Below are 23,451 nucleotides of genomic sequence, written 5' to 3'. Positions count from 1 at the left end.
TTTTGGGAATATGAGACTGTTTAGGTCATTAATCTGATTCTGGTCTAACTTTGGTACCTGATATCTCTCTAGAAATCGGTCCATTTCATTGAGGTTTCCCAGTTTTATTGAGAATAGCCTTTTGTAGTAGGATCTGATGGTGTTTTGGATTTCCTCAGGTTCTGTTGTTATGTCGCGCTTTTCATTTCTGATTTTGTTAATTAGGATACCGTCCCTGTGCCCTCTAGTGAGTCTGGCTAAAGGTCTATCTATCTTGTTGATTTTCTTGAAGAACCAGCTCCTGGTTTGGTTGATACTATGAATAGTTCTTCTTGTTTCCACTTGGTTGATTTCAGCCCTGAGATTGATTATTTCCTGCCCTCTACTCCTCTTGCATGAATTTGCTTCCTGTTGTTCTATAGCTTTTAGGTGTGCTATCAATCTGCTAATGTATACTCTCTCTAGTTTCTTTTTTAAGGCACTCAGAGCTATGTGTTTTTCTCTTAGGAATGCTTTCATGGCGTCCCATAATTTTGGGTAATTTTTGGCTTCATTTTCATTAAACTCTAAAAAGTCTTTAATTTCTTTCTTATTTCTTCCTTGATGAAGGTATCATAGAGTAGAGTGTTCTTCAGCTTCCTCATGAGTGTTGGCTTTCTATTATTTATGTTGTTATTGAAGATCAGCCTTATCTGTGGTGATCTGAGAGGATGCATGGGATAATTTCAGTATTTTTGTATCTGTTAAGTCCTGTTTTGTGACCAATTATATGGTCAATTTTGGAGAAGGTGCCATGAGGTTCAGAGAAGAAAGTATATCCTTTTGTTTTAGGATAAAATTTTCTTTAGATATCTGTTAAATCCATTTCTTTCATAACTTCTGTTAGATTCAATGTATCTCTGTTTAGTTTCTGTTTCCAGGATCTGTCCATTGATGAGAGTGGGGTGTTAAAGTCTCCCACTATTATTGTGTGAGGTGCACTGTGTGCTTTCAGGTTTACTATAGTTTATTTAATAAATGCGGATGCCCTTGCATTTGGAGCAAAGATATTCAGAATTGAGAGTTCTTTTTGGAAGATTTTAACTTTTATGAGTATGAAGTGCCTCTCCTTGTCTTTTTTGATAAATTTGGGCTGGAGGTTGATTTTATTCGATATTAGAATGGCTACTCCAGCTTGTTTCTTCGGACCTTTCTCTTGGAAAACTGTTTTCCAGCCTTTTACCCTGAGGTAGTGTCTGTCTTTTTCCCTGCGGTGGGTTTCCTGTAAGCACCAAAAAGTTGGGTCTTGTTCATGTAGCCAGTCTGTTAGTCTGTGTCTTTTTATTTGGGAATTGAGTCCATTGATATTAAGAGATATTAAGGAAAAGTAATTATTGCTTCCTGTTATTTTTGTTGTTAGAGTTGGGATTCTGTTCTTGTGGCTATCTTCTTTTAGGTTTGTTGAAGGATTACTTTCTTGCTTTTTCTAGGACATCATTTCCCTCCTTTTGTTGGAGTTTTCCCTTTATTATACTTTGAAGGGCTGGATTCATGGAAAGATATTTTGTGATTTTGGTTTTGTCATGGACTACCTTGGTTTCTCCATCTATGTAATTAAGAGTTTTGCTGGTCCTTTCTGAACCCTGGCAGTGCGTGCTGTGGAGCTTGGCCAGCCTGCTCTGCCCTTACTCACCGCTGTTCGCTCCTGCTGAGGAACAAGTCGGTCAGGAAGCCGTGCCTCAGCCATGGCATTTTAAGATACCTGAAAGATGCCCGTGGAGCCCGAAGTGGTGATTCAAATTCGGTGAAGTGGCAATTCACCGAATTTGAATCACGCTCACCAGCCGCAACGTGAAGTCAATGGAGAAGGTTTGTGCGGACTTGATCAGAGGTGCCAAGGAAAAGAATCTGAAAGTGAAAGGACCGGTGCGCATGCCTACCAAGACTTTGAGAATCACTACCTTAAAAACACTTTGTGGTGAAGGTTCCAAGACCTGGGATCGATTCCAGATGAGGATCCACAAGCGACTCATTGATTTACATAGTCCTTCTGAGATTGTTAAGCAGATTACTTTCATCAGTATTGAGCCGGGAGTTGAGGTTGAAGTCACCATTGCAGATGCCTAAGACAACTGAATAAATCAACTTAATAGTCAAAAAAAAAAAAAAAAGAGTTTTGCTAGGTATAGTAGTTTGGGCTGGCATTTGTGTTCTCTTAAGGTATGTATAACATCTGTCCAGGATCTTCTGGCTTTCATGGTCTCTGGTGAGAAGTCTGGTGTAATTCTAATAGGCCTGCCTTTATATGTTACTTGANCTTTTTCCCTTANTGCTTTTAATATTNTATCTTTATTTAGTGCATTTGTTGTTCTNATTANTATGTGNNAGGANNAATTTCTTTTCTGGTCCAGTCTATTTGGAGTTCTGTAGGCTTCTTGTATGTTCATGGACATCTCTTTCTTTAGGTTAGGGAAGTTTTCTTCTATAATTTTGTTGAAGATATTTACTGGCCCTTTAAGTTGAAAAATCGTCATTCTCATCTAAGCCTATTATCCTTAGGTTTGGTCTTCTCATTGTGTCCTGGATTTCCTGGATGTTTTGAGTTAGGATCTTTTTGCATTTTACATTTTCTTTGATTGTTGTGTCTATATTTTCTATGGAATCTTCTGCACCTGAGATTCTCTCTTCCATCTCTTGTATTCTGTGGCTGATGCTCGTATCTATGGTTCCAGATTTCTTTCCTAGGGTTTCTATCTCCAGAGTTGTCTCCCTTTGGTTTTCTTCATTGTTTTATACTTTCATTTTTATATCTTGAATGGTTTTGTTCATTTTCATCACCTGTTTGGTTGTGTTTTTCTGTAATTCTTTAAGGAACTTTTGTGTTTCCTCTTTAAGGTCTGTTTAGCAGAGTTTTCCTGTATTTCTTTACGTGAGTTATTAATGCCCTTCTTAAAATCCTCTACCAGCATCATGAGATATGATTTTAGATCTGAATCTTGCTTTTCTGGTGTGTTGGTGTATCCAGGACTCGATACGGTGGGCGTACTGGGTTCTGATGATGCTGTGTGGTCTTGGTTTCTGTTAGTAAGATTCTTTCGTTTGCCCCTCACCATCTGGTAATCTCTGGTGTGAGATGTACTAGCTGTCTCTAGCTGGAACTTGTTCCTCCTGTGATTCTTTAGGCTCTGTCAGCACTACTGGGAGAGCAACTCTCTCCTGAGTCCCAGTGATCAGAACACTCTGTGCAGGCAAGCTCTTGCAGCGAAGGTGCACAGAAGTCTGTAGCTCAGATCCACCTCCTGATTCCTGGGGTCAAAGCCCCCCCTGGAGGCTGACTCTCCTCTGGCAGGGAAGGTGTCCAGTGGTCTGGGTCTCAGCTCTGTCTCCTGGCTGCAGATGAAGGCCTGTCCAAGAAGCTCTTGTACTTCTGCAGCCCACATGCTCTCCTGAGTAGATTGGTCTCAGTAATCCCAAGATTCTGGGTGTGCTAGAGTCTGCTTTTTGTCTTTTGACCCTGTTGCTGCTAGCACAATACTCTCTGGGATTTTTGGAACTGATTTTGCATTTCACTCGTCAGTGATCTCAAGATCCCTAGTGTGCTAGGTGCCTGCAGTGTTTAGAGTCCTCTGGGGACCTTGGGACCCTCCACTGAGATCATGCTGAAGATGGTGCAGGGGTGGTGCTGACCAGAATGAACCCTGGCCAGACTGAACTGAACCTGCCCAACCAGAACTGGTTGGGCAGGTGTGCTTTGTCCCTCCCTGTTCCTGCTAGCACAAGACCCTCTGGGGTTTTTGGAACTGATGTTGTGTTCCACTCACCAGTGATCTCAAGGTCCCAAGTGTGCTAGGGTTCCTGCAGCGTGGAGAGTCCTCTGCTCTTGACATTCTGTTAGGATGTCAAGATATGCAAAATTACAAGTAAAATAAAGTTACGTTACTCTGATGACATTAACTACTTATTTGAATTCAAAGGTTCTCTAGGTTGAAATGTAAGGTATTTTTATTGGGATATTCTTTACCAACAGAAATTGAAAATTCAAATATATGTGAAAAACCTCCTGGGAAGATAGATATACACAATATGCAGGTTACAGAAACTGAATCAACTAAAACAAATCTGTTATCCTCACTTTTCTTAAAATTAGTCTAGATGAAACTAGTATTGCTACACATGTTTTAACTTTAGTCATCCCTTTAGATTGCCTCCCTCCTTCTCTTCCTACAACCTCCTTGGTTCCACTTACATCTAGCTAGCGTTATGCAACCACATTTATAAATTCATTTATCTCTTGGTTCTCATCTTTGGAGTTTTCACTGTTACCAATAGATTACTACCTATATCTTCAGTATTTATTTATTTTAAAGTGTTTATTGAGTGCCTTATAGATGTCAGGTGCTCTTCTAGGCAGTGAGCAAAGGTTCTGATTTCACAAACTTACATGTTGTGGAAGAAATAGACAATAAGCGAATAAGAGAGGAAGATACAGAGTAGGTTCAATGATGGTAAATGTTATAGAGAAAGATAAGCAGAGAAGTAAATATGGGCAATCTCAGAGAAAGAAAGGGGAAAGTTCAAATGTCTTAACCTGAGACACTGTCTGCTGCTCTGCTAGTTAGTGCTGTAAAGGAAAAACCTGATTTACAGGGCTGTCGTGAGTTCTAGTTATTTGAGGCATGCTACTGAATCATTGCATACACAAGTTCCCCTGCAAACTTGTCTAGCACTCGCCCACTCTGAATGACCTTTTGTGGCCTCCTTACATTCCCCTGTATCACATAAGGTCTATATTAGAGTGCAGGACATGCTCCCTGCTATTAAGCTCCACCTGAACATATACATACTTCAAAGGTATAATACTTCAAAGTTTTGCCATCTTGAATAGGGTTAACATCCAAATGTATGCTATAAGTGGTTTCATGGATCCATATGCGTAAACTGGTTTCAAGCACGCATTTTATTTCCTTTACTACCTATATTTTATGTAGATTAGATTTGTTGGTTAAGATGGTATGCTGTAAAAAATAGAAAGAATAGAATAAGAATCTGGAATTTCATATAGTGTGATACAAAATTGACAAAAATCTTAATTTATGATCAAAACAATTATCATAGATGCATATATATGCATATGTATAAAAAAACATTGAGCACTCATTATTATTAAGAAAGTTGTCTTTCAAGAATGCCTCACTTAATAAAAGGAGATAACTTTAGTTTGTAAAACAGTGTTGACTAAAGTACCATAATGCCAGATTAAAAAACTCAGAGACAAAATTGAAAAGAGAACCAGTATGCTAATAGAAAATATTCAAAATATACACAGATTGTCTCTAGGATTACAAATATATCTAACAAGAAAGAAAAATGGACTTCTCTAATCCATATATGATTTCATTGTATGCAAGGATTAGTTTTTACGTAAGTCAACGAAAACCTGTAGTGCAAACAAAATAAGTAGAGTAGCCACAACAGACATGTTCATGAGCAAAGCCTCTTTGTATTATTTAATATACCATCGACTCCAGGTAATTTATCCTATCCTTAAATTAATATATATATATATATATATATATATATATATATATATATATATATATTTCTCCTTCCTCTGCATGACTCCAAATCTGGATTCCACAGCCTGTTATCTGTTGTACTAAGGCAAGATGTCTGAAGTAGCTTTCTGTTTCTGTCTCACTGACAGACATCATATTTCCAAACTTTTTCCTAGTATATCCTTAAGGAGAAAAGACCAAATCCTCTAAAACAATAATATTGTTCTTTAAATTTGACACTTATAATTTATTTCCCTGACTTAAAAGCTCATATCCATAGGCCACATAATATTCTCTCTCTCTCTCTCTCTCTCTCTCTCTCTCTCTCTCTCTCTCTCTCTCTCTCTTTCTCTCTCCATATATCTACATCTACATCTAATCTACATAAACACAATCTTTTCCAGCAATACAAGATACATTTGAAGCTACTGGGAGTGGTCTGGTACTCCTCATTGTATTTCTGAGCTTCTTGACAATGTCATCCCTCTCCATGAACTGCCCACTAATTTATTCATGCATTCCATCACTATGATCTACTTGGTTAGATTCTGAGCACAAGAATAGCTCCAAGATTCATCAACCTACAGTTTGATGAAGTAGGAAAATTTTCATCTGATCATCATTCAAATATATAATTAGAAACAGTGATTGAAAAACTTCTTTGCAAGACATGTGTCATATACAGAGGCTGTGAGAGCTTGTTTCTGCAGGGGGTGGAATGGGTTAGATGAGTTTGGTTTTTGTTTGTTTATTTTTCTGTTGTTGTTGTTTGCTTGTTTATTTATTATCTTATATATATGGCCACTTACCAAAAGAGCCAATTTTATTTCATTGTTTTGCAAGCCATCTAAAATCTCTTTTTTCTTTTTTTAACTAAATTTTTTTTCATACAATACATCCCCTCTCAGATCCTCTCCACCTCCTCATCCATCTAGCTTTTTTGTCTCTCCCTCTCTAGAAAGAAAGTAGGACAAAGAAGGGAGAAAACAGTCAAAAAGATTAGTGCTAGTCTGTGTTGGCATTTATGTTGGCATTGGTACTTTCTAATACATCTTTGAAGGACATTTCCTTCTGCTGAAGAGGGATCAGCATGAAAATAGCGACTAAAAAGAGTTTGATACACCCAAGGGACAATCATTTATTTGCATTTGTCATAAAATAATAGTAGAATAGTGAAGAACTTATGCACAGAACTGCTGAAGAATTTCGTTCATAGTTCTTATATAAAGTAGGAGTATTTGGGGTTTTTTGTTTTTTGTTTTGTTTGCTTGTTTGTTTTTGAGACCAAAAACTTCCCCAAAAGGAAGAGCTTAGTTGGGATTTCTGTGCAAGTAATCTAGTCTATGGAGGGGAAAGCATGCTTGGAAGATGTCAGATGCAAGTAACTGGTCTCCTGTATCCACAGTTGGTAAGTTGAAAGCTGGAATTCAGCTAACTTCTCTTTACTCAACCTGGGACGTTTACCCATAGAAAGACACCACATATTGAAAGGTGGATCTTCCCCTTTCAACTAACCTAATATAAGACTTTACTCACTGACATGCCCAGAGGCTCATGTGTCCATGGTGATTTCAAATTCTGTCAAGTTGACCATCAATAATGACAATTAAATACCCTATCAGTAATGTATATATAAATTAATAGACTAAACAATTAAAGTACAGAAATAAAATTCTTCCTGTATCCAGTTTCAGAGACTCCATAGAGGAAGATGAAAATAGTAGTCAAACTCTTTGTAGAAGTTTTTGGGAATACTTGAATACATGATAGTATACATGAACAGCAGACTCAGTTGCAACTAACAGAAGTCTCTACTTCTGTCACATTAATAACTAAAGCAAGACAATAAGTTTATTATTCTCATAGAAAAGTCTATGATAGATGGTCACTGAGTATAGTCCACATCACTAAGTCAATGAGCTTAGTTCTCTATAAAATGTAATTCTGGGAAGGAGAAAAGAAAGTAATCTAATAATAATTTAATTAAAATCCATAAAAATTTAAAAACAGAGTAAGAATGGTATATCATAAGAATGGCATACTATAAGAACCTTTATACTATATAAAATATAAATGAGAATTTAATTGTGAGAGATTTGTGCTTTTTAATGAATGTAACAACAATCAGTGTAAAAATGAGGCCATGAATTTGAAAGAAAAAAATGAGGGTTTTATAGGAGGTTTTGGAAGGAGATATTAGAGGGTATATTATGTAATTGTATTATAATCTCAAAAGCAAAACAATAATAATTTTTAAAGGATTACAAGAGACAGATTACAAAAGCCAAACTTTTATTAAATGGTCAATGAAATAACAAAGCCATACAGACAGAATATTCTCATCTCATCACTTAAAGCTGGAACCTTGTGGCCAGGGGTGGGATCCACACTCAGTTCCAAGGTGACAGGACAAAAAAGCAGGAACACATTACATAGCTTACCTAAATTCTATTAGCTGAGACTTAGTCATAGTCATATCTCCAAAAGAATGACATGGAAAAAAAATACTTATTCTGACTGCCTTTATCCTAGGTTAGAATGCCACTGTTTGAATAAAGGAGAAATTGCTACCAGAAAACAACTTATAATCCTTGCTACAGTACTTTACTGATCTAATGTCTCAAGTTCCTTTGTCAGTTGTCATGTGAACTGAGAATGAACACTGCAATGTAAGGAAGATGGAAAAATATTAGTGTCGGAAAACTCAAGATATTTGGGAGGCCTCAAGCCAAATGTAAAAGTATCCTTTTGTTTACCTTACAAAGTAGATTTGGCATTTGTCCTCTAAGAAAAAGATACTCCGTTTCTCTTATTCAAGATGTACATGTGCCCCTTCAACCTACATAGGAAAGGAAACCATCCTTTATTTCACTATGTGCTTCTTAAACTACAGAACAAATGAGCACTGCAGTAATGGCTGTCAGAAAGTTTACCCAGGCTGTCATGTTTGGTTTCTCTTCTATGTGCTGAGATCTTCAAGTCAGGATCCTGACCTTGAAATATGTTATTTCAGCACTGAGGTACCTTAACAAGAGTCCAAACAAAATGGTTGCTAAATACGCATTGTACTTCCGGCATGGTTATATTAAATGTGGCAGGTATTTCAGAATCATCCTCATGTCTTTGACTCAACTCAATCTACAGCAAGAAGCAGACTTTTAACTCACATACAGTTTTCTTAAAACCCACTACTTAGTTCCAGACCACAGTAACAGATTCGGCACAACAGCTTGTAAAACAGTGAAGATGGCTTTATGTAGGGACAGGTAGCTTTATTTAGAGACAGTTCACTTCATCACTTCCATCCAGGCTCAACAACACCTTATTGGAATCAAATGTCTTGTCTTTCTTTCTCTATGCCTTTGTCTCTCTCTTCTACCATCTCTGTGACTTTCTATCTCTGTTCTCTTGGTTTCTGGTCCCTCTGTTTCTGTTTCTCTGTGAGTATCTCTGTTTCTGTCTCTCTCCATCTCTGTCTCTGTCTCTGTCTCTGTCTCTCTCTCTCTCTCTCTCTCTCTCTCTCTCTCTCTCTCTCTCTCTCTCNACACACACACACACACACACACACACACACACGTTTCTATAACCTAAACATTTCTCTATCCCACATCCAACATGCGTCATTCGTTACTTCTTTTTTACATTTGTGACTTTGTTACTCTGATCACCTTCCTTGATAAATTCTGTATTCTCACCCCTTCCCCTTGTCTTCTTAATGTCCTAATCCTTTGAAACATGATTTGTAGATGAAGCATTGTGGCATCTGATCATAACTATGCCACTGCAAACACAGTATGAACTTACTGGTCTTCAGGCAGATGAAACATTCCACAGTATCCTGGTAGCTCCTATCTTTTGAAGTCATCTTTTCCTACGCATGAATTTCTCCTGTTTAACCTCCTGATGCTTTGTGTATTGACAAATATACTAAGTAAATCTTACACTACACATGTTAAATAAGACAAATTTTCAGTGAAGAGGAAATACCACTGAGGTGCTACTCATCGCCAAATAGGTCACTTTTTTTTTTTTTTTGATGACATAGGAGGTTTTGCTGTGAAGTGTTCAGTAGTGTTAACCTAGCTGCCATTTTATTTAACATAACCATTGTACAATAAGATAACATGATGTAGATACTTGATGTTGCTTGACAGTATTTTTGAATAACTATGGAAAGTTATTTACTGTGATCAAATAATATAAATGTACCTGAATGTGCTCTACTGCAATTGCAGATTTTTTTATTTCTTTGCATTTATTTATAAAATGCTATATTTTGACACATAGGTCACTTACCTAATTGAAAGTTTTACAAATACCACACTGATTGTAAAAAGACCATTTGTGCCTTTGCTGATCTTGATGCACTTTATAAGATCTTGAACAAAAAAATTTTCAACAAAGGATATGAAATTAAAATATTAGACAGCTTTTCAAGATGGCATGCAAAATATTGTTTATAGCAGTGAATTATTGTTATCTATGTTACATTCATCCAAAAAAGTAACATTCCCTTTTGGATAACAATATTAAATTGCATATTTTTAAGAAAATGGCAATATAACTCACAATCACGTGTATAAACAGTACAGCTTGACTTATGCTTTCTAATTTCTATAGCAAGTAAGTTATTCCATCATAGTCTCAAAGGCAGCATTTTCTCTTTGCGCCAATACATTCTCACACCTATTTTGGCAAATAAAAAATGCACATGTACCGAAGGGAACATAAATAATGAGCGTACTAAAGTGAAACAGAATAATAAAAAGACTTAAAGCTTGAGCGAGGCTCTGAGACTGCAAGTATGTGTCCTTCCTGCTGCTTGAAAAGATGCCATTGATTTCTAGGATTAATGAGCCTTTTCAATGGATAGCATGTCTTGACATTTAACCAGAATTATCTTCTAGGTTTTTTGTCTTATTTCACTAGCAGCATAATTTCTAAATATGAACAATCTGACAGTGAAATGCTGCCTTCGAAGTTCAATTTTTTGGTTAGTGTGAACCTTGCAGCATAATATAAATGGATAAATATATAAATTTCATCAAAATATATGTTTCTCTATGTCCTGTAAAAGCCATGGCATCCAGAAAATAGCAACATGGACACTTTGTCTTGTCATGAGACCTGACAGCCACATAGTGCTTAAACAAATAAGGCAGCAGCATGAAAAGAGTTTAGCCAAGCTGCAGGTGGATGTGAGGGAGAAGGGAGATGATTCAATGTGTGGTCCATGTTTATAATTTTGCACCATTCAGTTAATCAAAGAAGAGTTTTGGAATTACCTTTATATTGTCACAAATAAAAAGAGAAAAATATATGGCAACTGCCATTCCTTGAAGCCTTCCTAGTCAAATAATATATTTGTAGATATCAATAAATAAATAAAAGGAATCTTGCTTCAGTTCCCAACAGAACACAAGTCCAGGGACAGAAGAAGTTAAATATGAATTCTTACAGAAAGATAGCTCACAAGAATTAGAGAGATAGCTCAGTGAATAAAGTGAGAACATGAAATCCTGAGTTTAAATCCTTGGCACCACATAAAAAGCAGGCATGGCAACTCTGTGACATGGCACCTATGACCCAAGTGCCTAGAGTGATGGATCCACCCACAGAGGTCCCTACCCAGCCAGTCTAGAAGAAATGGCAAACTGCAGATTCAATGAGATATCTTGGCTCAAACCTTAGATTAAGGGTGATTTTAAAAGATATTTAATAACCTCTGGCCTCGACAGTCTCATGCAAAGGTGAAAAATGAGTGTACACACACACAGAAAGAAGAAGGAAAGGCAAAAGAAAGAAGGAGGGAGGGAGGGAGGGAGGGAAGAAGGGAGGGAAGAAGGGAGGGAGAAGACTGAGGGGCTAGGAGCACTTGGTGTTATTGAGCATTTTATTACCACCACCCACTTCTGGCTATTAAGAACTAAGTGACAAAGCAGAAATCTGATGTCGTCTTTTAGCCTTTTGGGCCTACCACATGCATATATGCACATACATCACCCAAACAGACACATAATCACAAAAGTAGAAGAAGAAATGAAATGAAAGAGCTTCCACATTCATTCAACAGGAAATAAGAAAGCCCCAGGTTGATATTATCCTGAGTGAGGTAACCCAATCACAAAAGAACACACATGGTATGCACTCATTGATAAGTGGATATTAGCCCAGAAGTTCGGAATACCCAAGATACAATTCACAGACCACATGAAGCTCAAGAAGAAGGAAGATCACAGTGTGGATACGTCAGTCCTTCTTAGAAGGGGAAACAAAATACCCATTGGAGGAAATGCAGAGATAAAGTTTGGGGCAAAAACTGAAGGAAAGGCCATCCAGTGACTATCCCACCTGGGGATCCATCCCATATACAGTTACCAAACCCAGACAATATTGTGGATGCCAACAAATGCTTACTGACAGGAGCCTGATATAGCTGTCTCCTGAGAGGCTCTTCCAGTGCCTGACGCTCATAGCCATCCATTGGACTGAACACAGGGTCCCCAATGGAGGAGCTAGAGAAAGTACTCAAGGAGCTGAAGGGGTTTGCAGCCCCATAGAGGAACAACAATATGAACCAACTAGTACCCCCAAAGCTCCCAGGGACTAAACCACCCTTCAATTGGTACACATGAAGGGACCTATGTCTCTAGCCACATATGTATCAGAGGTTGACTGTGGGACATCAATGAGAGAAGAGGCCCTTGGTCTTGTGAAGTCTCCATGCCCCAGTGTAGGGGAATTCCAGGATAGGGAAGCGGGAATGGGTGGGTTAGTGATTAAGGGGAGGGGGATAGGTTTTTGGAGGAGAAATGATGAAATAGGATAAAATTTGCCATGTAAATAAAGAAAACATCTGAGAGAGAGAGAGAGAGAGAGAGAGAAGGAAGAAAGAAAGAGAGAAAGAGAGAAAGAGAGAAAGAGAGAAAGAAAGAAAGAAAGAAAGAAAGAAAGAAAGAAAGAAAGAAAGAAAGAAAGAAAGAAAGAAAGAAAGAAAGAAAGAAAGAAAGAAAGAAAGAAAGAAAGAAAGAAAGAAAGAAAAAAGAAAGCCAGCCCTAGGTTCCAGGTTGGTGGGAAAACGGCAATGTCAGATGAGATATGAAAAGGTAATTACAGGTATGAAGTACAAAGAAAAGACTGGATATGTATGGAACAACACATATCCAGAATAAGCATAATGTAATTAGCATGCCCTCTTTCTTCTTTGGGGATTTTTTCATTTAAATAAAAATGAAGTCTGACTGCCATGGTATGCATTTGGCAGGAAATCAGGCAATTTATATTTTAGATATGAGCTCATCATCAGGTCCATCTGTTGACATTGTCTGTACATCATAATGTTTGGAGCTCTGAGACACAGAAAATATAACCTCAAAATGAAACTCCCTAAATCTGAAACTCTAAATAATTGCTCTCTTATCTTATAAGCCTGGTGTGTTCACTTTCAAATTTCCTTTTGAATCCTGCCAGCTAGCCTAACTGCAATACCTACTGAGGGAGAAACCAGAGACAGCAACTACAGAATAAGATTACACTGCTGTTAGACTCTTCAGGAGACTATTTTGTTTATGCCAAGCTATGAAGTTAAAAAAAAAAAAAAATGAGTGGCTCTGGTCCTAACCAATTTTTATCTAAGGGATGTTTTTTATACAATCAGAGAATCTTTTCCTCCTAATCTTTCAAGCTATAACTAAAAATTGAGGTCTCAAGAAGCAGGCATGAAAATAATATGAAGCTGAAATCTCCTTCCACTTGTGGAGAGATTTGACAAACAACAGGCAGAGACCACAGCCTTTTCCCCAAGAAGTTCTATCTTCACCTAACCAGCACTTAGTCTGCCAAAATTTTATGATTTGTCAGGGATACTGTAGTTGCACTTCACATTGAATTATTTCCTTGTTTACTTGCTTCATGTGTATATATGTCCCAGCATGCCTGTGGATGTCACAGGACAATATGGAGTACTCCATTCTATTCTTCCACCATTTAAACTGGGAACTGAACTCAGTACACCCAGCTTTGGTGGCAACTGCCTTTACTTGTTGAGTCACTTCATCAGCCTGCCCAGAAATCATTTTATTTTGTTTATGTGGAGTTTTTGTGACAAGATCTTGTGTAGCTCACCCTGGCCTTAAACTTCTTCCTTATGCAGCTGAAGCTAACCTTGAGCTCCTATGTCTGCCTCTCAACTGGTACTAATACAAGCATGTGACACATGCATTTCCTATTGTTCTTTGAAAAGTTTGGTCACATGTATTTGAATGTCTATCACCTCTAAGAGTTGGTAATTCACCTCATATCAAGCCTACACACTTCATCTGCCAGAACAAGTGGAACTTAATAAATAATGCTATCACCTTATACATCTGCCTATATCATCAAATGAAGCTCTGACAATAATACATCCTCAATAATACCATAGTACGGGTGTTTTGTTTTGCTTTGATTTGTTTTGTTGGGATTTTTTGTGCATCTTTTCTCTATAGTCAAACCAATAAAGTTGTTTGTACCCTGTTCAATCAAAAAATTGAAACCTTTGTTCAAAACAAACTCTTTCTAGAGTGTAAAATAACAAAAGGTGTCATGAAATTGATATTGACCACAGGTAGTGATACAATGGAGTTTTATTAATCTCATCAAAAGTATATCTAGACCAAAGGAATATTCTCCAGTAGAGGGAGTTTTGAGATTTTAAAGAAGGTATACTGTGACAACTTCATCCAATAAGTAGCTTAAAAGAATCTGTTGCCTGAATAAAGGAAAAAAAGGGGAGGGGGAAGGGTTTCACAAAAAAATGACTCACATTTTCAAGATTCAAAATGATCTGTGTTTTAAATATGAGAAATATTGATATGGATCCAGTCTCTAACAAAAGTCTAAAGGAATATCTTTACATATGTTAAAAGAGTATTTTTTATTAACTTTTTTTCTCTCTAATAGGGTATTCAATACTTCAAGCTATAATGGAAAAAGCAGGACAGAATGGATGGCATGTCAGTGCGATATGTGTGGAAAATTTTAACGATGTCAGCTACAGGCAACTGCTAGAAGAGCTTGACAGAAGACAAGAGAAGAAATTTGTAATAGATTGTGAGATAGAAAGGCTTCAAAACATATTAGAACAAGTAAGTTCTGGGCTTCATCTTATTACTAAGGTGTGCGTTAGATAAAAATGTTGACATATTCCAGTTCTGTCTCCATATTGTCTTCCAGTTCAGAATATGAGAATTAGGAATTTTCCATGATTTATCTCCAGAAAAAAAATGACAGTTCTTTACTCTAAAAGATGTCATTTAGTCCTTAGGTGCAGTTGAAGATAGGAATACAACTTTTCCATCCTGTAAAGATAGAAGCAGTAGAAGAGCATTTGCTTAGTCACCAGGGATTCTGAGCCTTTATTAATATGAATCTTGAAGATTACTGCTATGAAACTATTAAAGCATTTGAAAGGGCCTTTTTATATTCTGAACTACTAGTTGCATGAAAATTATCAACATAAACTAGCAGAGCAATGAAATAAATGATGATTGGATAGAACATTCTGTGATGTGCTATGTTTCTACCAGATGCTTTAAGTAAATGTGACTTGTCACCCATAAAGATGATTTTTCAACTTTCCTTTAGAAGGAGACTTTTTGAATAAAGATTTCAATACATAACTGTTGATGAGCTTTGAAGAGGGTAGGAAAAGATAAAACTGAGCTTTTCCATTGTATTAAGTGGTAGGAAAACATTATGTAGTTATAAATTGCATTTGCTCCTCTGCCTTGAACACAATGATAAAGTCTTCCACCAAAATTAAAGTGTCTGGGTGCCATCTGGTGGTTCTTAGGAAGTTTGTTCATACTTATCCACAATAATTCAGAGTTAACCAGTTAGGTATAGTTTAGCTGCAGAATTACACAATTGGATTTGGAATACAAAACCTATCAGTTTGGAGTTCATTTACAATACTCATCTTTTTTTGTTTGTTTGTTTTTGTTTTTTTTTTTTTTATTTTTGAGACAGGGTTTATCTGTGTAGCCCTGGCTGTCCTGGAACTCACTCTGTAGACCAGGCTGGCCTTGAGCTCAGAAATCTGCCTGCCTCTGCCTCCCAAGTGCTAGGATTAAAGGTGTGCGCCACCACTGCCCGGCTATAATACTCATCTTAGTATCCAAAATATATCTGAGATTCTACCATAACCCCTACAAGCTCTGAATTGAGTATCACAGTATATATTAGAATTTTTTAAAGTTTATCATAAAATTAATTTTGCATTTTAAAGATATGAAATAGCATTGTACTATAAGAGCAATTAGTAAAGTATCTATCCCTTATTATTCTGTTATAAAAGAAAATAATAATACTTCACTAAAAACAGAATCTCTGCTACTTTGGTAACCTATGAATACTAAGTGTACACAGATCAGGTAAATCAACCTTGATGTCAGGTAAGGAGCCTTGAAGGAATTCCAAGGAAAGCTCTCCTTTAATATGCAGAGCAGTGACTCCAACTCCAATTTTACTCTCTCCCTTCCATGCTTGCTGCCCCAGTAGTGAGACTTTGCAGTTGTTTAACCTGAATAATTTTTGTAAATCACTGAGGAAGAGTCCCCTGCAGAGCAGCCAAACATCTGCCAAGATTGCCAAATTCCTGTCAGAGGCTGAATGTCATCTGTGATGACATTCACTTAGCTCCTGTGCTCTAAAGACCCAGACTTTGGAGATAAGTTGGTCCTCAAAGCACACTTTCAAAGGCTTGCTTGGTTTCTGAGGAGGAACTTGGCATACCTGGGTACTGAGGGTAAAATAAGCCTTAAATGACTGTGAAGGGTTGGTCTTTCCTGCTCCTCTTCTGCCATTTTCCCCTTCTCCACTTCCTCCTCTTCCTTCACCTTCTCCTTTTTCTTTTTCTCCTCCTCATTCTACCCTGTTTTTCTGTTAACACTTTAAAGAAGTTAAAATTTTGAGTGTCTACGATACCTACTCCTTTTTGGTAAACTCTACCTAATTTCATTACTATTAGGGCTACCTACATAAGATTGTAAATAGCAATCCTTTAATTCAAGTAGACATTTCATAAAGTCCTTAAACCCCACTGTGCTGTAAGGAGATAATGACTTCTTGGTTATATAATAATGGTTCCTTCCTCCTACAAGCTGTGTCTGATTGGGAACAAAATTGTTTCTTATCTTTATTCCATAGCTCCAAAGAAAGTCACTTGTCGCATTTGTTTGTTTGATTCTGTGTTTTGTGGTGCTGCAGGTTGAACCCAGACCCTCCATGGATGTGTTTTGCAGGCTCTCTGTCAATGAGCTACATCTCCAGCTCTGGATTTCATTCTTGATTCTATTGTATCAGAAGAACTAATCCAAATGATTCTGAGAGTGTATGCAATGGCTCACCTTTCAACAAAAATCCATATTCATTAATTAAACAAAGAACAGAAAACATTTCATAGACTAAACTAAAGCATTATTTAAAGAATAGTCACCAAAGATTGAATAGATCTTTGTAAGTAAAAGGAAGAGATTAGCAGATTTGATAAGGGGTACAAAAATCACTCCCGACCAGAGGAATAACGGCTAGATTTCCATCACACAGAAGGGTGACTAGAGTTGATTATATTGTATTGTATGTTTTGAAATAGCTAGGAGATTACAACAGCCTATATGTTTGGGAGTCTCTTGAACTCATGGCTGCTACTAGGGTTTTAATTAGATGATCTATGGTTCATGATGAAAATATTTTTTTCCCAAATGGTATGGTCTCATATATATATATATATGAGAGTCTCATATCTCATATATATATGAAAGTCTCATATCTCATATATATATATGTGATAGATAGATAGATAACAGCTATGTTTGCATTTGCATGTTTGTGTGTTTATGTATGTGTTTACATATATATGTAAACAAAGAACAAGATAAATATAAAATAATTCCTTAAGACTTCTTCAAATCTTAGTATATTTTGTCCTTCTTTCCTTCCTCCTCTTCTTGGCTAACTTCCATCCCTCCATCTGTTCCCATTTTACCCATTTTTTATCATTTCTCTCTTCATATCACTTGAATTCTTCTATTCTTCTCTCTCAGCCTTCATGCCCCACTCCATAGAGAAGATTTTGAGTGTCCTCTTCACAAACAAATAATCCTGAGCTAGTCAGCACACCATGTAAATGTGTCTGAATACCATTATGTAACACTGTATGTTTGCTTAAGAAATCAATAAAGGTTGTTTGGACAAAAAAATTAAAGTAGAAAAAGGTAGCCCTCTCTTAGGAGATTCACATAATGAAAATTCAAAGCAGGTTCTGAAATTTCTAGAAGAACCAGCACACCTTGCTTGCTGTCTATAATTGCTTCTTTGACATTTTAATTTGTATCAGTTTACAAAAGCCTAATATAAATAGGTCATACATTGTCATTTTAAAATATATTTATGGGTGATGGTGGTACATGGAGCATTTTCTCTTTTGTACTTGTTTCCCAAATTATTTTATGCCATGAGCTGATTCATTCTTATATATGTATTTGCTATTTAAAACAGCAGTTAGCTATAGACTCCTTGAGACATTTCAAAACATAAGAAGGAAAACGGTAAAGTAAGCCTCAACTTGATGATGCCTCTGTGCTTGAGTCCTTGTAATCTAGTTTGACATCCATCTCTGAGATATTCTACCCAGCAGCCAAGCTTAGCCAGCCATAGCTCCTTCCACTGGAGTAAAGCCTGAACTTTACTCCAGGTAAACTGCTTTGTCTGTCACTGTTGTCTGACCATGTCACTGTTGTCTGAACTTGCAGAGCCCTTTGAATCTATTCTACTTCTTTACAGTGACCTCATTCTAGAATTTTAAGTGGAAGTCAGCAAGTTTTAAGTTTGCTCAATTTTTGTTTTGTAGATGAAACCAAATATGTGAAAAAAATAGTTTTAATCTATCATCAATTCTCATTCTAACTGAAACAACAGAAAAGTGATGTGTTTATGTAACACTGACTATGCCATCCATGGCACTAGGAATGTAACAAAACACTAAATTGAGTTTATTGCCACTTGCTCAAGCCAGCTCCAATCAAATAAAAGGCAGTATCTAAATTCAAAGAACAATTTGATCCACACCTAAAACAAACAAACAAACAAAAAAACAAAAAACAAAAAACTAGAAAAACATAAACAAATCAAACAAACAAAACCTTGAAACTACAGGAGCCTGGACAGATTCTCAGAGTTAAGAACACAAACTGTTCTTGTACAAGATATAAAGTTAGAACTGACAAATTGTTTTCATGTCAAATTAGGTGTTTATACCAAGAGCCTTTCATGTTACTTTCAAATGTTTGTTATTTTAAAACCCTGCACACAATACTTACATCAGTGTGTATCACAATACTTACTTACAAAACAAATAAACAAAAACCATGAAATTTGATCTCAGCTAAAATTTAAACAATAAAACTGGCTCAGCTGGGACTAGGAAGACAGCTCAGCTGTTATGAGTATTGACTATTCTTGCAGAGAACTAGAGTTCAGTTCCCAGTCCCACATAGTGTCTCTCAACTCTCCAGTCCATGTCCAGGGATCTGACATCTCTTCTGGCCTCAGTGGGGAGCCAGGCACAGCCCATGTGTGTGTGTGTGTGTGTGTGTGTGTGTGTGTGTGTGTGTGTGCGTGTGTGTGCGTGTGCAAAAAAAACTCATAAATAAAACTTTAAATTTGTTTAAAATTTTTACAAATAAGTCTCAAAAATTGTCCTGAGATGTCAACTCTTCCCCATCAAACCTCTCTCACCAATATGGAAAACCCAGAGGCCTTGCAGTCAGAAGTTTGCATTCCTACAGTTCAGGAAACCCTTTAGTCAGGACATCCATCTCTGACACTTGGGATCAGACAGACCAGATTGTAAAATTTTAAAGCACAGATGTGTTTTTACTCTCTTAGAAATAGTTAAGAAATGTCCAATGGCTATTTTTTGTTATTGTGTGTGTGGTTTTGTTTTGTTAATACATAGCTTAATTATCTCCTTAAGGCTTGGGTTTTTCCTCCTCCTCCTCTTCCTCACTTTACATACATTAAGCTGAACTGAGATGATAAAAAAAAAAAAAACCTTCTTTCTCTAAATAAAATTTAATAAGAAGTATTTCAGCTCATGTGTTGGGTGGTGAAGTACTATATAAATTTACACATAGGGTATAACTTCAAACAAAGCACACAATAAAACTTCAGGCAGACAGCCATTCCTGGGTACTTACTAATTCTTCAAATACTTATTGAATGATTGCTCTCTCTCTCTCTCTCTCTCTCTCTCTCTCTCTCTCTCTCTCTCTCTCTCTCTCCCTCCCCCTCCCTCTCTCTCTCTCTCCTTTTCCCTTTCTCTTCCCATCCACCCATTTCCCAGTCTCTTTTTCTCATGTGTGTGTGTGTATATGTGTGTGTGAGAGAGAGAAAGAGAGAGAGAGAGAGAGAGAGAGAGAGAGAGAGAGAGAGAGAGAGACTGTCTGTCTGCCTGCCTGTGTGTCTGTGTACTGGGCCTGAAGTGCCTAGTAGTATAGATACATTTTATATTCTGCTTGGTTACTTTTATATACTTAAAGACTTTGTAGAAACATGATTTACAGGGATTAACAAATATACACCCTGGATTTCACTACAAATGTCAGTTCTTATGAATAGGTAATGATAGCAAAGGCATCAAAGAATTGAAACTATACTAAGTCTTCTTCATTTCATAAAATGTATGCCTTTAAGAATCTAAGTATTTATCCAAAGACTATAAATACTGACCATAGACTGTGAAATACAAATGCACACCTAACAAAAGAATAAAGAAAGATGACTCAACAGCTGGTCCACAGACATCTCAGACACCCGCTTAGTCACATTCCTCTTTTGTAATTAGCTCCTTCTTCTACAGTGTTACTGGTTTCAGAAAATAAGACAAAAAAAAAATGAGTGTCCTACTAAACAGCTTGTGGATCTGGGAAGCTGTACATGGATGACCTTCCTATTCTGTTTGCCACCTAATTTAGAAAAGAAAAAAAAGATAAAAATCTATTATTGATGTCCTAAAAGGTTATTATGTTACCAAAGGACAATCATCCTACCCTGAGGCAAGATCAACCAGACAGAGGAAAGTACCCTCAACATAAAGTAGATGTTTGTACAGAGGAGAAGAGATATGACATTGGACCAATTAATTTATTTTAATCACCATATTGCTAATCATATCTAGCACCAGCCAGGTACGATTCAACTCCTAGGAAGAATCATAGACAAAAAGTCAAATTTATAACATCATTAATTAAAGTATAAAAGCTGCATATCTAGAGGGTATATATACAAATTTGTACAAATTTTAAATATTAGAAATTATACTATATAAAACTCTACCTTTCCACCTCATCTCCCCCTTGAATCATTACCATTTAATAAAGGATTAAAGAAGAAATCCATTATTGGAGAGCCTGACACTGTGTTTCATATTGGATCATTTCAGTGACTAGCTAGGGATCACTTTTTCACACCAAAGCAAAAAGGAGAAAGAAAAAATGAGAAAAGACTAAAAAGAAGCACAATAGAAAAAGGAAAGCAAGCCACACCTGTGAGGAAAGACATGTCTCTGTGGCAGAGGTCTGATAGACATGTAGACTTTGGATGTGAGTCATCTGATTCAGTAGACAGGACAGCTATGCAGTCAGCATCTCTTGTACTTATTTAAATTCTATATACTAGAAAAATGAAGACAAATGTTATCTATTCCTGGCTTATACTCAGGCCAGGTTCCCAAAAATGTAAAAATAATTATTGGGACATTTAATAGCTATAGAAAAGAAATATGAAATAGGACCTGAACCCAGAAGACAGGATGACTAAGTATGCTACAAGTCAGGAATGCTTTACAGAAGAAAAATAAAAATTTTCTATGTTGTAAAATGTATTAAGATTTTCCTATGCATGGGAAACAGAAGGAAAGGAATTGAATTTTTCATAGTCAAGGAAAAGAAAAGATAGTCCAAGACAGATGAAAGACTGCAAAAAATAAAAGTTAGCTAGGAAATCCTATCACCAATTTCCCATACTGAAGAACTGACAGAGCCAGGTGCATTTCAGGGAGAGCTCAGGAAATGGAGATGAATTCTACAGGACACAATAAGATAGTGAAATAGACCATTGGCCAAGGAGGAAGCTGTGAAGACGGGCAAACAGAAAAGCAGAGTTCTAATGGTATCACTTGAGTATTTGCCTGTTAAAATTCTATCCATCAAAGTAGAGAACATCACTAACCAGTACATCCCCAGGCACTAGCTAGGACAACAAAAATAACTGTTCAATGGAAGTCTGAATGGGCTTCAGTTGAAGACTGGAAAAGAGACATCTTCAATATGTGTTTAAGATAACAGCACCCAATAATACTTGAGGCCTTAGTAGCAAGCTTGCAATTACCTCAAAGGTTTTCTTGTCCAGAAATCTCACCTAGCAAACTGCTTTGAAAGCTCTAGATTTTAGTTTGTTGTTCTGGTTGAAAAGTAGAAACAGGGGGCTGGTGAGATGGCTCAGTGGGTAAGAGCACCCGACTGCTCTTCCAAAGGTCTGGAGTTCAAATCCCAGCAACCACATGGTGGCTCAAAACCATCCGTAACGAGATCTGACTCCCTCTTCTGGTCTGACTGAAGACAGCTACAGTGTACTTACATATAATAAATAAATAAATCTTAAAAAAAAAAAAAGAAAAGTAGAAACAATTTGTTTCCCACATACTGAAATAACAAATGATACACAAGAATGATCAAGTTTCTAAAGAAAAGAGCACCTCTAAGCAATCCTATCAGCAATGTCCTGCACTGCACATGCAGAACAAGATGTTTTTTGCTTTCTGGTAGAGCACCTTTGCCTATCAGAGTAAGATCACTTAGAACATACACAAGGTAAGAAAAATTCGAAAGATATGAAGCTATGCTAAGAAGGGTAATTTTTCTTCATTAAGCTTACTTTTTGGATGAATCAACTTGAATGTTAAGGTACAATTATACTGCAATAAGTTTACTGGTTTTATAGAAAATAAATAAGTCGGGCAATGGTGGCACACACCTTTAATCCCAACACTTCTGAGTTTGAGGCCACCTGGTCTACAGAGGGAGTTCCAGGACAGCCAGGGCTACACAGAGAAACCCTGTCTCAAAAAACAAAAACAAAAAAAACAAAAAAAAAGCAATAAATAAATAAATAAAAATCAAACCTTCAATATATCAGTCAGATTAGTGCTAACTGAAGCTAATTGATGAAGTTAGAATAGCTGCAGCCATAGCTCTTTTTTTTTTTTTTTTTTTTTTTTGAGTAGGGAAAGTTTGAAGTTGTTTTATTTTCTGACAAATGAAATAATAAAATACAAACTACTTACTTTATATTTGTCAATTAACATGTCTTTCCAGTTTTTATGCTTGTTCATAGAATTACTTTAAATATATAGGTTTTGTTTTGGTTTTTTTGTTTGTTTTTTTTTACGTATTTTCCTCAATTACATTTCCAATGCTATCCCAAAAGTCCCCCATACCCCCACCCACTTCTCTACCCACCCATTCCCATTCCTTTGGCCCTAGCATTCCCCTGTATTGGGGCATATAAAGTTTGCAAGTCCAATGGGCCTCTCTTTCCAGTGATGGCCGACTAGATCATCTTTCGATACATATGCAGCTAGAGACAAGAGCTCCGGGGTACTGCTTAGTTCATCATGTTGTTGCAACTATAGGGTTGCAGATCCCTTTAGCTCCTTGGGTACTTTCTCTAGCTTCTCCATTGGGAGCCCTGTGATCCATCCATAGCTGACTGTGAGCATCCACTTCTGTGTTTGCTAGGCCCCCGGCATAGTCTCACAAGAGACAGCTATATTTGGGTCCTTTCAGCAAAATCTTGCTAGTGTATGCAATGGTGTCAGCGTTTGGAAGCTGATTATGGG

General features: G+C 36.9%; 1 protein-coding gene and 1 pseudogene across 8 annotated transcripts in view; both read left to right on the top strand.

Annotated features, from left to right (window-relative positions):
- The window catches only part of Gria4 (glutamate ionotropic receptor AMPA type subunit 4), a 373,705-nt gene that overhangs the window by 246,637 nt on the left and 103,617 nt on the right, over nucleotides 1–23,451 (top strand). For all 8 annotated transcript variants that reach the window (XR_003837564.1, XM_021173095.2, XM_021173096.2 and 5 more), the window contains exon 5: nucleotides 14,454–14,638. Coding sequence is in view for 7 of the 8 variants with exons in the window: in XM_021173095.2 (XP_021028754.1) it covers nucleotides 14,454–14,638 (185 nt within the window). In the remaining variant the exon portion in view is untranslated. The remainder of the gene's footprint in view (nucleotides 1–14,453; nucleotides 14,639–23,451) is intronic.
- On the top strand, nucleotides 1,704–2,129 carry LOC110302260 (annotated as a pseudogene).

Source organism: Mus caroli, chromosome 9, assembly GCF_900094665.2.
Source record: "Mus caroli chromosome 9, CAROLI_EIJ_v1.1, whole genome shotgun sequence".
In the NCBI taxonomy this organism is placed as follows: Eukaryota; Metazoa; Chordata; class Mammalia; order Rodentia; family Muridae; genus Mus; species Mus caroli.
The sequence above is the reverse complement of the archived record's forward strand: the minus strand, read 5'-3'. Positions and strand labels throughout refer to the sequence as shown.